Source organism: Nicotiana tabacum, chromosome 24 (assembly GCF_000715075.1).
Source record: "Nicotiana tabacum cultivar K326 chromosome 24, ASM71507v2, whole genome shotgun sequence".
In the NCBI taxonomy this organism is placed as follows: domain Eukaryota; kingdom Viridiplantae; phylum Streptophyta; class Magnoliopsida; order Solanales; family Solanaceae; genus Nicotiana; species Nicotiana tabacum.
Genome location: NC_134103.1, coordinates 36,059,742 through 36,076,787, shown reverse-complemented (window position 1 = coordinate 36,076,787; position 17,046 = coordinate 36,059,742). Strand labels below are relative to the sequence as shown.

The 17,046-nt window shown below is 35.9% G+C and overlaps 1 protein-coding gene across 1 annotated transcript; it reads left to right on the top strand.

Moving 5' to 3' along the window:
* Positions 1 to 4,028: 4,028 nt before the first annotated feature.
* LOC107788926 (uncharacterized) lies at positions 4,029 to 16,277 on the top strand. Its single transcript, XM_016610671.2, has 11 exons — positions 4,029 to 6,520; positions 6,609 to 6,716; positions 6,793 to 6,896; positions 6,981 to 7,071; positions 7,156 to 7,266; positions 7,580 to 7,645; positions 8,425 to 8,484; positions 14,772 to 15,329; positions 15,669 to 15,785; positions 15,882 to 16,001; positions 16,089 to 16,277. The coding sequence occupies exons 1-11, from the start codon at positions 4,277 to 4,279 to the stop codon at positions 16,152 to 16,154; spliced, it is 3,645 nt and encodes a 1,214-aa protein (XP_016466157.1). The 5' UTR covers positions 4,029 to 4,276; the 3' UTR covers positions 16,155 to 16,277.
* The last annotated feature ends 769 nt before the right edge of the window (positions 16,278 to 17,046 follow it).

The following is a 17,046-nucleotide window of genomic DNA, read 5'->3' as shown; positions in this document are numbered from 1 at the left end:
CACTTACACGGCTTCTTCATTAGATTTTCCAATAACCATTAGTGCTCGTTCATCACTATCATCATCATCATCATCATCGGAGCTTTTATCTGAGCTTTCTCCCTAAGAAGCAACTATAACCTTGGTTGATTATTTGTTATTTCCTTTCTTGGGATGAACCTGTTCCTTCTTCCTGTTCCTTCGTTCAGCTCTTTCCTTCTTCCACTCAATCTCCCACAAAGGACAGTTCTTGATCATGTGATCAGTCTTTCCACGCTTGTAGTAACCATTATTGGTTTGCTTCTCCGGAGCTCTTGCCTTGCAGTAGCTTCCACTTTTTGAAGAACCATTTCCTCTCCTTAGGTACTTCTTGAAGTCTTTGGTGATCATTGTCATTTCATCATCTTCCAGATCAGAATCTTCACTGATTTCTGATTGCTAAACTCCTTTCCATCTTAGGTACATCCATTTTTATGCTTTGTCTCCTAAGTTCATAAGCAGTGAGATTTCCAATCAATTCATCCAAAGGAAGTGTAGCAATATTTTTTTATTCCTGGATAGCAGTGATCTTGCTTTTCCAAGTAATTGGCAAGACCCTAGTAAGTATCTTCTCAACCCTTTCTTCTTCAGGGATAATCCTGCCAAGAGATTTTAGTTCATTTGTCAATATAGTGTATCTTGTGTACATCTCCTAAATGGTTTCTCCATCCTTCATAGCAAAGTTTTATTACTGAGAGTAAAGTAGAGTTCCTCTTGATCTCTTCACCTGAGTTGTTCCTTCATGGGCCACTTGTAGTGTGTCCCAAATTTGCTTGGCAGTGGAATAACCTTAGATTTTGCTGCACTCATCTCGACCAAGTCCACAAACAAGCCATTTCTTGGCTTTTGTATTCTTTTCCCACTTTTTCAAATCCTCAACATTGCAATCAGCTCTTGTTTTTGGCACATCTATTCCTTCAGCATTTTTCTTCAAAGTAGCTAGTGGATCATCAGTGAAAATATCTCATAGCTCATAGTTATCTTCCTGTATGTGATCTCTCATTCTTGACTTCCACCAAGAGTAGTATTGGCCACTATAGAGTGGTGGCCTAGCAATGGATTGCCCTTCCCAATTTCCAGGTGGTGCACACATCTTAATCTTCTCCTAAGGTGTTATCCTCTTCCAGGATAACCCACTCTGATACCAATTGATATTTTATACTTCAATACCACATAAGAGGGGGAGTGATTTGTGCGGTATTCAATTTTTTGTGTACACAGATTATAGAAGGACCTGATTCTTTTACGAGTTCCTTACACTACAATTGCGAAATAATAAATGCAGAAAGTAAAGAACACAAGTATTTTTACGTGAAAAATACCCGGCTCAAAAGATAAAAAAAACTACGACCTACTTCCCAGTAAGATTTCTTTCAACACTTCACTAAATCACTGAGCCAAACAACAACGTTAACAAAACTCTTATAAAGCTAAGGATTACATCTAACCCTTTGTGGCAACCAGCCTCAGGTTGTTGTGACATTAACTCTAACTTGAACACTGCAACTCAAAATACCTAGTATAAATTCTTTTAGAGAAAGCTGAAAGGTACAAATCAAAAGCCCTACTACAGTTGAACTAGAATAAAAGACAGACACTTGGAACTGGTTCTTCTATCTGGTTCATGTACCTTCAGGTTCGCACACTTGAAACACACAGGAATTGCTTGCAAAATACCTTGATATTTTGCTCTCAATTCTTGCTTAACTTTAGCGTTTGTGTGTCACCTATAATGGCTCTACTTTTATATATATATATATATATATATATATATATATATATATATATATATATATATATATATATATATAAGTAGAGTTATAATGCTTTACTCTTCCTTGGTGGAAGAGTTTTAGTTATTTTCAACTTCTAACTCCTCCCTTATCTAGGATAGAGATCTCTTCAAGTAAGGAATCCTGCTCCTTATCAATTATGCAACCTTTTTGTTTAGGAGATATCAGATATAACCACTTATGCTTATCCCCTTCACGTGCATGTCTTGTGCTTGAATCTGCGCTGCCTACACTATGTATGAACCTGGTTCATGCATGTGTTCCTTTGTAAATCATTAAAACAAAACTTACTCAAGCCAACAGGTACTATTTTTACACATCCTGGTTCATGCATGAGTTCTAATGCTTTACTCTTCCATGGTGGAAGAGTTCTAGTTATCTTCAACTTCTAACTCCTCCCTTATTTAGGATAGAGTTCTCTTCAAGTAAGGAGTCGTGCTCCTTATTAAGTATGCAACTTTTTCGTTTAGGAGATATCAGATATAACCACTTATGTTTATCCCCTTCACGTGCATGCCTCGTGCTTGAATCTGCCCTGCCTACACTGTGTATGAACTTGGTTCATGCATGTGTTCCTTTGTCAATCATCAAAACAAAACTTACTCAAGCCAATAGGTACTATTTTTATACACCCTACAAAACAACCCCTAAACACTAAATTATTTTCCTCTCGCTTCTTTATTTACAAAAACCCTTCCTTTCTCTCTTCCCTTCACACTATTAGGGATATAATAGATATGCCCTAGATCCAATCTCATATTTGATGATATGAGCATATCTTTGTGAATGTTATTTGATATAAAAATATATGGCATTTGATATAATTCTTTTATCATAGTTATTATTAATTGCTTGATTAATTTAATAAGGTCTTTGATTAAATTTTGAGACTTGTCATCGTGATGGAGTTCATGATAATGAGAGTAAAGTCTCTTACAATTTAATCTAAGTTTGTTCTTAATCGTAGGATTATTAATTTGGACATTAGTAATCCGGTTAGATCAATATCTATGTGATCGTCGTTATGAGATAAATATAAGTTTATCTCATTAACGAAATCACATATATAGATGGTATATATAGAGATATGATTATTGAACCGACTCATTGGATAATTCCTAATGGTTAGAATTACCATAAAATATCAATAGGATATTCTCTTAAAAAATGTGATGTAAGAGTTTCCTTTGACATGGGATCATCATAGTAATTGACTTGTGCTTTGATACTAGACACCTATGGTCCTAGGACGATACTTGAAAGGATATTGGGTACGATTAAATACTTGTAGAATTAGTGATTGATCAAGATGGAATCTGTCAATTCTTGGTAATGAGTTTAAGCTCCATGTTGTCATGAATTATAAACGGCCTAATTAAGACCTTGGACAGAGCAATTGAGTAAAAAGAAGAAAAGAGTTTCTTAGGTCATTTAATTATCGATTATATTTGACATGAACTCATAGTTGGTCACCTATTAGGATTTGACAGCTGAACCATATCCTAGGGTGGCCTAGAGTTATAAGGACAGAAGGAATTACTATAGTATTATTCTACTGGTTCTTGAAAGTAAGTTGTATACTTTATTCTATCCGGTCATTAAGGAGTGTTTTCTAGACACCACCCTTGATTAGTATATTGATGTGATCAATTTACTACCGTCTTAGTATTGAACCTATGGGGTCATACGCTAATGAGTGTTCTGATCTTTGCTAAATGATTAATTACTTTATTATTTGATAATTAAATTAAATAATTTAATTAGTCAAATAAATTAATTTATTAGTCCAAATGAAATATTATTATATTCTTTGCTAGCATGGAGGATATAGTTAATATTGTGAACAAATTGAAGTTTTCTATTTGGAATAGAAAATTAAATTATATCTCTTGGTTGTAATATATATGGGATATATATATAATATTAATTGATATTAATTATATAAAAGTTGTATATAATATCAATTTAATTTTGTAATTGGATTAACGTAAAATTCCAAAAGGACTTGTCGGCTTTTTTCAATCACGTACATCTTATTACGTACTATAGTCCATGAAGGACGTTGACGGCATCAACCCATTTAGAATGGGGATTGCAATTGTTTCCTTAATTATTCCATAAAGTTTATTTTTGATATAAATTTTTACCCTAAATAAATTATTTACTTAACCAAATAAGAAAAGGATGCTATATAAGGGGTGACTAAGAAAATTTGGTTGAGAATAAAATCACTTAAAAATTTCAGAACAAGATTCTTTGGAAGAAATTTTTGAAACGAAGCTACCAAAAATTTTGATTGTTACTTTGTTCCGCTCTGTTACTGCGTGTTAGAATATCTATATACAATCCTACACACACTTCAAAGGTTATTGGTGGTTAGCAAAAGATTGAAAGGTGTTCCGGATTCTCACTCCCTCGTTGACGTTTCAGACCACTGTAGACCTGATAACGAGGCCACAAAGTCCATGGATGACCGAAAAGGGGAAAAGGGGCCTCTGTCTCTCAAACCTGCATGCAAAAATATCAAAGTGGAAAAAATATCATATAGTATCAAATTACCTGAGGACAAGAAGGTTTTCTGGGGGGCAGCGGAAAAGGCGAAATATTTGTCGTTCGAATCCAGGGTTGTTGCGGATGGGCACTGTGATATAAGTTCCTTTTTAAAATTTCAGAAATTAATTCCTCTAGATATCTATGAAGAAGCGGTAAAATATTTTTATGCAAACCTTAGAATCTCAAAAGACAGTGGCGAGTTGGAAACTCTAATTCTAGGAAAAAGAGTTGTTCTTGATGATGAATTTGAGATGATATTTGGTACTAAGTTCTCTGGAAAGTTTGAGTTTTTCTCTAGTGGCTGGCCACATGATTTCGAAATTTCTTTGGAGGAGGGTAAAGTGGTTGTGTCTGAACCCTATGCTGATCTTCAGGACTTTGGTCCAACCTGTCTTGAGTTTGAAAATAGAATAATAGCACATATTGTCTTCTCCAGCATGGGGTACTCTTTCGTTGATGGAAAGTGGACAAGAAAGGAAGATTCAGAAAGTGAAGTGCTAACAAAAGTAGAGGGATTGTCAACTTCAAAGAATGAAGATGAGACTGATACTCAGGCTCAACAAGCTAGCGTATGGGTTAATCGTGAAGAAGCTATTGATAATAGAGGCAAAAAGCAGACAACAGATGTGCCGGAAACTTCAAAGAATAAAACCAAGAAAAAAAAGGGTGTGCGTGCTCTTCAAGAAGATGATGATGATATTGATAAAATTCTGGCAGAGCTTGGTGAAGGACCAACAGTCTCTGCTCCCGTTCTTTCTGAAGAAAAAATGCAGGTACAGCCTGAGTCAAAAGAAGCAGTTGAGTCTGCTGCGAAGAAGAAGAAGAAAAAGAAGGAGAAGAAGGAAAAAGAGAAAAAGGCAGCTGCAGCAGCTGTCTCGGGGATGGAGGAAGAAACAAAGAATGATACCAAAGGAAAATTGCCAGATAGAAAGCAGTCGAAGCAGGTTAAGGAGATGCAAGAGAGACTTAAAAAAATGAAGGAAGCTGAAGAAAGGAAGAAGAAGGATGAAGAGGAAAGGTTAAGGAAGGAAGAGGAAGAAAGACTTCGACTGGAAGAACTAGAAAGACTTGCAGAGGAGAAGAAGCGCTTGAAAAAGGAGAGGGAGAAGGAAAAGCTCTTGAAAAAAAAACAGGAAGGGAAATTGCTCACAGGAAAGCAAAAGGAAGAAGCTCGAAGATTAGAAGCAATGAGAAAGCAATTTCTCGCTAGTGGCTGGCCTTCGCCACTCTCAACTGAGGAGAGTAGAAAAGAGGCAACCAAACGGCCCATTTACCAAACAAAGAAGTCAAAGTCACAAGCTCAGGCTAATGGCAAAGCCAAGGAAGAGTCCTTCAAAAGAACACAAGTACAAGAAAATCAGCAGGAGATTGTCTCTGACGTTGATGCCATGGAAACTGAGGAGGTTGAGGATATGAATTCGGTAAGTATAGAGGAGAAGTCAGAAGTAGCTGATGCTGAAGAAAACGGAGTTGAGGAAGATGAGGAATGGGATGCGAAAAGTTGGGATGGTGCCGATCTTAATATTCCTGTAAAGAGTGCTTTTGAAGATGAAGAGATAGATTCAGACCCGCAACCTATCATTAAGAAAGAGATTAAGGCCACAAGGTCAGCTGTTAGTGATGCAGCGCCACTGCCGGCTGCTGCCAAGTCTGTAATTATTCCTACTCAAAGAGCTGCTCCAAGTGTTCCGACTATCCCTGAGAATGCTGGAAGTAAGAAGAGAGAGCCTGAGGTTGGGCTTTCTGAAGAAATTGGTGGCCAAAGCGAATACAATCTTCGGTCTCCTATTTGCTGTATCATGGGCCATGTTGATACTGGTAAAACCAAGCTTCTTGACTGCATACGAGGCACTAATGTTCAAGAAGGCGAAGCTGGAGGGATCACACAGCAGATAGGTGCAACTTATTTTCCGGCTGAGAATATACGCGAGAGAACTAAGGAACTGAAAGCAGATGCCAATCTGAAGGTCCCTGGATTGTTGGTCATTGACACACCTGGACATGAATCTTTCACTAATCTGCGTTCTCGAGGCTCAGGTTTATGTGATATTGCAATTTTGGTTGTAGACATTATGCACGGGTTAGAACCACAGACAATCGAGTCACTTAATCTTATAAAGATAAGGAATACAGACTTTATTATAGCTTTGAACAAGGTGAGGTTTATTAGAGGTTGATGGTTTTATTTTGAATTATAATTATATCCGTTTCTTTGTAGTTCTTATTTTGTATTACTCAATGCAGGTAGATAGGCTTTATGGATGGAAAGCGTGCCGCAATGCACCTATTGTGAAGGCGATGAAGCAGCAGTCCAAAGATGTTCAGTTTGAATTTCATGCGAGGCTTACTCAGGTTACTTATTACTGTTTTCATCTCAATTCAATGTTTCCTTTCTATGTGCAACATCATCTTAACCAGGTTGTTGCAGGTCATTACCGAGTTCAAGGAACAGGGTATAAATACAGAATTATACTATAAAAACAAAGATATGGGAAAAGGTACTTTTAGCATTGTACCAACTAGTGCAATCAGGTGTGCATTTTTTTCTTTTGCTCGGTTATGTACTTTGCACTCCTATGAGAGACTGTTTAATTTAGCTAATTAGCTTTATGACAGTGGTGAAGGGATTCCAGACTTATTGTTATTACTGGTCCAATGGACAGCAAAGACTATGGTTGAGAGACTTACATACATCAATGAAGTCCAAGTATGTTTTTCACATACCATGCATCGTCATTTTACTTGCATGTGACAATGAATATGTTATGATTAACTGTTGTCATTTTTCCAGTGTACTGTTTTGGAGGTTAAGGTCGTTGAAGGTCATGGAACAACCATTGATGTGATATTGGTCAATGGTGTGCTCCATGAAGGAGATCAAATAGTAGTTTGTGGCATGCAGGTAACTAAGCTTCTGCTCCCTCCACTCCAATTTATTTGAATGTGTTTGATTGGGCACGAAGTTTAAGAAAAAATAAAAGACTTTTGAAATTTGTGGCCCTAAACAAATAAAAAATGATCGTATTTGTGTGGTTATAAAAATTTCTCATTAAAGATAGAAGGATAAATTTAAGCAAAATTATTTCAAAATTTAGAATTGAGACCTTCTTATTAGAACTAGGTTTATATGAACTAAGAGAGTGAGTATATATTATTTCTATGTTAGTTCTAAGATTCCTCGGGTAATTGTATGAATGTTTCTTTTTTGTGTGTAGGGCCCTATTGTCACCTCAATCAGAGCGTTATTGACACCTGACCCAATGAAGGAACTTCGAGTAAAGGTAGGAAACTACGTGGTTCTTTATGCATTTTCAATTGGTTCCTTTTTTATTCGAGATATGCTTTAACGTCAGTTCAACTCCTTATATAATTTGACATTTGACGGTCAATATATGACCAAGCTGTTTGTCATGTTTGAACTTTGAACTATCAAAGGAAAGAGGGGAAAAAATGGAGGAGATCAGTTGGGGTACGGGGGTTAATTAATAGAATAACTGGGACCCTATTTTTTTATGAAGAGTCGGGGCCTTCCTTTTATCTTGCAATTGAATTTTTCCCCCCTGTGTGTTTCTTACAAATAGTATTGCTGGTGCAATTTTTGTGCTTTACTTGTGAAAATTTGTTGGGAGATGTTTAAACAATATTTATTTCCATCACGACTTGTTTTTCGTTTGGTACACTGGTTTAGAGGTCATGCTAGTAATATTTGGACTTGGTATCTCAAGATCTTCTTGATGCCAAACTTATAATGATTCGGCTAAATGTGGAAAATGAAACGTAGAATGTTAACTATATTGCAAATGGTTTAGCTCAAGTTAGAGATCTTCGATCCAGTATCCACTTATTCTATTTAAACTTTCAAAACTTTGGATATAAGTCTGTATGGTTTTTGAGAAGTGTATCTTTGCTTATGTCCTAATATGTATATTTTTCAGATCTTTTAAATTTGTAGTGCATGGCACACTAAAAAACTCTCAAGAACGAAGTCATCTTCTTGATGTTTAATTTCCGTATGAAGTATATATGAAGGATTTTGTTTTCTCGTAATATTCTTATTCAGGGATCATATGAGCATCATAAAGAAATCAAGGCTGCACAAGGGATAAAGATTAATGCTCAGGTAATTAACGCCATTTGCTTATAAATGCGTGTTCTTTGTTTCTTTCTGTTTTCAGGTATGTTTATTTTTGTCACATTTATAGCTTGGAACGGTTGTAGGGGAAGAAAGTTGGTGCATAGGAAAGCATGTTAAAGGATACTTTTTGCATAAAAATGATGTCTGCAATTTGAAATGGCTGTTGTTTCCGAGCTAAGGATTAGATTGTTGGGAAAAATAATAATCTCGCCCAGAAATAATATCCACGGAAAATAATAATAACACACGAGAGTAACGACACCAACTCTTTTAACGAGGTAAATACAATACCCGAGCGAAGCAATATTACCACTATAATATTACAACTTAGTAGTGTCAAGAGACTACTACAATTTTGAAAGAAATAACACTTTTTATTTAAAACACCTCACTACAATAATATTGTCACTCACTATTTATCTCACAGACACCAATCTGTGGATTACTCTCATTGCTTTGCTTCTGCTTAGCTTCTCTTTGTTTTGGTATGTATTAAATGACGCAACATCCTCCCCTATTTATAGTTGAACGAATGCTCACCAAAACCAATCAAAAATCTATTCTGTTGCGTGCTTGCCAATTTGCAAGATTGCAAATTAGTTACAACCGTCCAACTTTACAGCAACCCACTCTTCTTTATTTCAACCAATCACATCTCTTTCTTTTCTAGCAGCCCACTCTTCTTTATTTCAACCAATCACATCTCTTTCTTTTCTTTTTCCTTTTTTCTAATTGTTTATTTTATTTAGGGACTGGTCCCATAAATTTCTCCCTTAATTTTGAATTTTCTTGGTCATTCCAAGTCTTGATCTCAACCTCTGAAAATCTTCGAACTTGATAGGCTTTGTGAAGATATCTGCAGCCTGATCATGAGACTTCACATATTTGAACTTGACTTCCTTCTTGGCAATGCATTCTTTGCTGAAGTGATACCTTGTATCTATATGCTTGCTTCGATCATGATATACCGGATTCTTGGCAAGTGTCTGTGCGAATTTGTTGTCAATACAAATCTCTGTAGCTTCAATTTGTGGCAAATTGAGCTTCTTCAATAATCTTCTCAGCCAAATAGCATGACACGTACAAGTTGTTGCTGCTATATATTCAGCTTCACAAGTCGAGAGAGTAACAATTGATTATTTCTTTGAACTTCAAGAAATAACAGAATCACCTAAAAAAAATACAAAACCGGTTGTGCTTTTTCTATCATCAATATCTCCTGCATAATCACTATCACAAAATGCCATAAGGTTAAAATCATTATAAGAAGAATAAAATAGCCCAAAGTCAATCGTACCTTTTAGGTAACGAAGAATTCTTCTAGCGACTTTCAAATGGGTGGAGGTAGGAGCTTCCATGAAGCGGCTTACTACTCCAACTGCAAAGAGTATATCTGGCCTGGTACAAGTCAAGTACCTCAAACTTTCCACAAGACTTTTGAAAAATGTGGGATCCACATTTTCTTCTTCATCAAACTTGGACAATTTTGTCCCATTCTCCATCGGTGTGTTCACGGGGTTGCAATCGAGCATGTTGAACTTCTTCAAGATCTCCTTCGTATAGCTTTCTTGAGATATGAAAATTCCATCCTCCATCTGCTTCACTTCTAGGCCCAGGTAGTATAACATGAGCCATACGTCTGTCATCTCGAACTCACGAGACATATCTTTCTTAAAAACTTCAAACAAACTTGGGTTATTACCCGTGAAAATAAGACCATCAACGTAAAGACAAACAAGCAAGATATCTCCATTAGTATGAACTTTAAGGTAAAGAGCATATTCATGGAGATAACGAGTAAACCCATTGTCTTGAAAATACTTGTCGATGCAACTATTCCATACTCGTGGGGCTTGCTTCAATCCATATAAAGCTTTCTTCAACCCCAACACTTTATCTTTATGGTTTTTGACCACGAAACCCAATGGTTGTTCAACATAGACTTCTTCTTCAAGATATCCATTCAAGAAGGCTGACTTGACGTCTAGTTGATGGATCTTCCACTTCATTTGAGCCGCCAAAGAGATCAGCAAACGAATCGTCTCTATGCGGGCAACAGGTGTATAGACTTCTTCATAGTCAATGCCTTAACTTTGCTTGTAGCCTTTAGCCACAAGTCGTGCCTTGTATCTCTCCACATCTCTATTAGCATTCTTCTTTGTCTTGTATACCCATTTTACTCCAATTGCGCGATGACCCTTAGGAAGAGTTGTTAACTCCCAAGTGTTGTTCTTCTCTATTGACTCAATCTCCTCCTCCATCATAGAGCTCTTGAATGCTCATTGCCCTTTGCGTTAGCTAATTTGAACTTTTTTGAGAAGAATGAGATGCAATATTGGTTGGAGAAGGAGGTGGAGTTGTATCCTGCACAAGTTCCATGGTCTCTAGTTCTTCTTCATCGCCAAAATATGGAAGAAAATCATATGAAGTTTCTTCTAGAGCTTCCCAATTCCATGCCAATTCTTCATCAAATTCAACATCACGACTCACCACCATCTTGCCGCTACTTGGGTTGTATAGCTTGTAGCCTTTTGAACTCGTATTATAGCCAACAAACACATGCTTGACACTTCGATCGTCAAGCTTTGCTCTCCCTTGATGTGGCACATGAGCATAGGCTATGCTCCCAAAGATTATCAAGTGCTTGACACTTGGATTTCTTCTATTCCATGCTTTTTGAGGAGTTTGATCTCTAACATTCCTTGTTGGAGACTTGTTATTCAAATAAACTGCACAAGATACAACTTCTAGCCAAAATTCCTTGGGCATACTTTTAGCTTTTAACATACATCTAGCCATATTAAGAATCGTTCGATTCTTTCTCTCTACAACTCCATTTTGTTGGGGTGAATAAGGTACCGTTAGAAGACGACAAATTCTATGAAACTGACAGAAGTCATTAAATTCTTTTGAAGTGAATTCGCCTCCTCTATCGGACCTTAAAGCTTTTATTTCATAGCCACTTTCTTTCTTCACAAGTACTTTAAAATTTTTAAAAATAGCAAAAGCTTCAGATTTTTGGTTCAAGAAATAAACCTAAGTCTTTTTACTAAAGTCATCACTAAAAAGTAGAAAGTATTTACTTTTACCAAAGTACGGTGGATTGATTGGTCCACACACATCAGTGTGAGCAAGCTGAAGCGGTTTAGTTGATCTTGACATGACCTCCTTTGGAAAACTCCTCCTTGCATGTTTTCCAAGAAGACAAGCTTCGTACAATTGATTGGGATGGTTGATTGATGGTATCCCATGCACCATGTTCTTTTCTCTCATTGATTTGAGTGCTTCAAAATTCAAGTGCCCAAATTGCATGTGCCAATACCATGATTCATCTTGCTCATTAGCCTTCAAACATTTTGCATCAATTGTTTTAAGATTCAAAGAAAATAATCTATTCTTTGCCATATGAACTTCAGCAATTAGAATTTCACCTGAATATTTAAGCCAAAGATGTATATTTTTCATGTGGATGTTATATTCCTTTTCAAGAAGTTGGCCCAAACTCAAAATATTACTTTTTAATTTTGGCACATAATAAACATCTTGAATTAGCTTGTGACTACCATCTTTACATGAGATCAGAATCGTACTTATCCCTTCGATTTGAATCTTTGAGGCTTTTTCAAAGGACGCATTACCTCTTACCGTGTTATTGATCTCCACAAACTTCTCTTTGCATCCACATAAATGATTGCTTGCTCCATTGTCCAAATACTACGAGCTGCAACCATCCTTGTCTTCTTCCTTAAGTGACGTCAACAACGTTGACTCATAGTCTTATTTCTTGTCATCAACAAGGTTCGCTTTTTCTTCAACATTGCTACGACATTCCCAAGAGTAATGGTTTTATGAAAATTATAACACTTAATTTTTGATTTTTCATACATTTGTCCATTATTTTCTTGGTAGTAGCCACGTCCTCTTCCTCTTCTTTGTCCGCGGCTAGGACCTCTGAATGTTTGGTGGATTTTAACTTCATTGTTGAAGTTGTTACCATTACTTCTTCCTCTTCCATGACCGCCAAGGCCCCGTCCCCGTCCATTCCCTCGATAGCTCTTTTCACCTCCATAATCCTTGAAGGATGCCTGAGTTTTAAGAAGTTGCTCCAATGACACTTCTTGTCTCCTTTTGATCTTTTCTTCGTGGGCCTATAAAGAGTCCTCCAATTTCTCAACCAGCATAGAGTCTAAATCTTTAGACTCCTCAATCGCACACACCACAAAATCAAATTGAGGTGTTAAAGTGCGAAGGATCTTTTCTACCACACGGACATCTTCTATGTCCTCCCCATATCTTCTTAATTGATTTACAATAGCCTTCACTTTTGAACAATGATCCGAAATGCATTCGGATTCTTTCATTTTAAAAACTTCAAAGTTAGCCCTTAGAGTTTGAAGTTTTACCTTCCTCACCTTGTCAATTCTTTGAAGAGAATTTTGTAAAATCTTCCAAGCTTCCTTTGAGGTGGTAACATCTACCACCTCCTCAAACATAGCATCATCCAAACATTGATGGATGAACATGAGGGCTTGTTGATCCTTCTTCCCTGTCTTTGTCAAGACATCTTTTTTATTTTGAGGCAGAGCTCCCTCATTATCGGGTTTTGCATACCCTCTATCTACGATTTCCCACACATCCTGGGAGCAAAGAATGACTTTCATACGTAGACATCATTTCTCATATTACTTTTGTGAGACGGGGGTACTGAAAAGACAGCGTACCATTATTTGCCATGGCTCTGATACTACGTTGTTGGGAAAAATAATAATTTCGCCCAGAAATAATATCCATGAAAAATAATAATAACACACGAGAGTAACAACGACCCCAACTCTTTTAACGAGGTAAATACAATACCCGAGCGGGGCAATGTTATCACTATAATATTACAACTTAGTAGTGTCAAGAGACTACTACAATTTTGAAAGAAATAACACTCTTTATTTAAAACATCTCACTACAATAATATTGCAACTCACTATTTATCTCACAAACACCAATCTGTGGATTACTCTCACTGCTTTGCTTTCTGCTTAGCTTCTCTTTGTTTTGGTGTGTATTAAATGAGGCAACATCCTCCCTTATTTATAGTTGAACGAATGCTCACCAAAACTAATTAAAAATCTATTCGGTTGCCTACTTGCCAATTTGCAAGATTGCAAATTGGTTACAACCATCCAAGTTTACAGCAACTCACTCTTCTTTATTTCAACTAATCACGTCTGTTTCTTTTCTAACAGCTCACTCTTCTTTATTTCAACTAATCACGTTTGTTTCTTTTCTAGCAGCTTACTCATAATTTCTCATAATTATCTTTTGTGAGACGGGGGTACTGAAAAGAGAGCGTACCATTATTTGCCATGACTCTGATACCACGTTGTTGGAAAAAATAATAATTTTGCCCAGAAATAATATCCATAAAAAATAATAATAACACACGAGAGTAACAACGATACCAACTCTTTTAACGAGGTAAATACAATACCTGAGCGGGGCAATGTTATCACTATAATGTTACAACTTAGTAGTGTCAAGAGACTACTACAATTTTGAAAGAAATAATACTCTTTATTTAAAACATATCACTACAATAATATTATAACTCACTATTTATCTCACAGACACCAATCTGTGGATTACTCTCACTGCTTTGCTTTCTGCTTAGCTTCTCTTTATTTTGGTGTGTATTAAATGAGGCAACATCCTCCCCTATTTATAGTTGAACGAATGCTCACCAAAACCAATTAAAAATTTATTCGATTGCCTACTTGCCAATTTGCAAGATTACAAATTGGTTACAACCGTCCAAGTTTACAGCAGCTCACTCTTCTTTATTTCAACTAATCACGTCTGTTTCTTTTCTAGCAGCCCACTCTTCTTTATTTCAACCAATCACATCTCTTTCTTTTCTTTTTCCTTTTTTCTAATTGTTTATTTTATTTAGGGACTGGTCCCACATAGATGATGTTATATTTTGGAGCCCAAGTTTCTTTCCTTTTTTAAAAAGAAAAAAAAATGACATTTCCCCCCTTGGATAATCTTGGGAGGTGATAGCGATTGCAATAGCAGAAGAATATTCATATTATAATTCCTGGGTTTTCAATTAATACGAAAATACTGTGTGACAACAATCAATACAATAAGCAACGAAAGGAGTTGGGTAAAGTGAACACATGAAACGAACGGTATATTAAATCGAATACCTTAATATATAATGAAGAAACCTATGAAACTCAACCTAGCTAAATCCTACTGATCTCATTCTTGTGCAGGGGCTTGAGCATGCGATTGCTGGCGCTAATTTATATGTTGTGGGGCCCGATGATGACGTGGAGGACATCATAGAAGCAGCTATGGAAGATATGAGGTCGGTGATGAGCAGGATCAGTAAATGCGGGGAGGGCGTTTACGTTCAAGCTTCTACGCTCGGATCATTAGAAGCTTTACTTGAATTCTTGAAAACCCCTGAAGTAAGCATACCTGTCAGTGGAATTGGCATAGGCAACGTGCACAAAAAGGATGTCATGAAAGCTAGTGTCATGCTTGAGAAGAAGAAAGAGTATGCAACAATCTTGGCCTTTGATGTGACAGTAATACAAGAAGCTAGGGAACTTGCAGATGAAGTCGGTGTCAAAATATTTACCGCTGATATTATTTATCACTTATTCGATCAGTTTAAGTCCTATATTGACAACCTCAAGGAAGAGAAAAAGAAGGAAGTTGCTGAAGAAGTAGTATTCCCCTGTGTGCTCAAGATCATACCTAATTGTGTCTTCAACAACAAGGATCCAATTGTTTTAGGAGTTGAAGTTCTTCAGGGCATTGTCAAGGTATTAATTAAATATTGCTTCTTTATATGGTTCAGGACTCTCGTTCATCAAACCCGCACACAAATAATAATAAAAATCTGAAAATCTTATTTTTAAAAAAAATATTAGCTTGTCCATGAGATGTGGTTATATCAGTAGGCAAATCTGAACAAAGACTAAGCGATTTATATGTGTTCTCTGAATTGATATACTTCCATTGGGTTGGCAAAGGGATCTTGCATGCGTACATTTATATCGGTTTCTCTGCATTTATGATATTTTTCTTATCAATCTTCATTCTTAGAACGTAGACATTTTTTAATGTTCTAGTCCTCATTGTGGTTAACTTAATGTGAATAGGTCGGGACTCCAATATGCATTCGACAGAGTCTCGTAGATATTGGTCGAATTGCATCCATAAAGAATAACGATAAGCCTGTTGACTCTGCAAAGAAAGGCCAGAAGGTGTCTATAAAGGTATGAAGCTACATGTTGGTTCATATTTATCTGCGTAAAGAATGTGAGCAGCAATTGATCAAATATTTATGCACATGACTTGGCCTTAAATTGCAGATAGTTGGGTCTAACACCGAGGAGCAACAGAAGATGTTTGGCAGGCATTTTGAAATCGAAGATGCGCTTGTTAGCAAAATCTCAAGAAGATCTATTGACATTCTCAAGGCCAACTTCCGGGTACGTAAAATTACTTTATTTCATGTGAATTAACACTCGATTGTTGTTCCCCTTTGTTCGGGCTGACTTTCAGATGCAACTTTACAGAATGATTTGTCCGTTGAAGATTGGAAGCTAGTTCTGATACTGAAGGCCTTATTCAAGATACAGTGAGACTACTTCTCAAAGCTTTTTTGCAAGTAGCTATTTTACTTGCGAGCGGTGATTTCAAAGATAAACATGTATTTATTCCCAAGAATATCATTATTATCATCGGAGGATGAAAAATTACCTATCTATTTATATCTATATATTAAAAGCACGAAGGCCCTTAACGAAATGTCGTTCGTCTTTTTTACCCTTTAAAAATAGATTTTACATTGGACAAAATTATAATTTAAGTTATTTTTCTAATATTTAGAACATTAAAATCAACTAAACTTTGAATATTAAATCTTTCCTTGTTTAAAATATTATTATAGATTCTTAATATTTAAGACATTAAAATCACTTAAGATTTACCTTTCATAAATTCTTTCCTAATTGAGGTAGCTAACACAAGTATAATTGGTAGTACTAAAAATTAGAAAAACATTAAGGCTAAACGTTAGCTTACTTGTCAAAAAGACACGTAAAAAAATAATCTTTGAGCATAAAATTTTTATTTCAAATAACTATAATTCTTTAATGTTGTTTTTCTTAATATTTACTCCATAATATCTTGAGCTTTACTGAAATTTTGTTTATTAAATTCTCTGTATTTGAATTAAGTCCTTATATTTAGGATTCTGAAATTAATTAAAATTTATCAAGAATTAATTAAAACTTAATCTTCTGTAAATTTTGTTCTTATTTGAATAGTGTATAATAATCATATAAATTCCTTCCGAGCTCACTTTGAACTTTATATATGCACTATAATACTTTTTTTATATTACATTTGTACTCCTTTCCTTCACTAGCTTGCTTTAGTATCCCTTTTTAGTATTTTCTTTTTATTGCACTTTGGTTTTTGTATTCATTTGACATTAGTAAATTATTAGTTACATATTGATATATTTTAAAT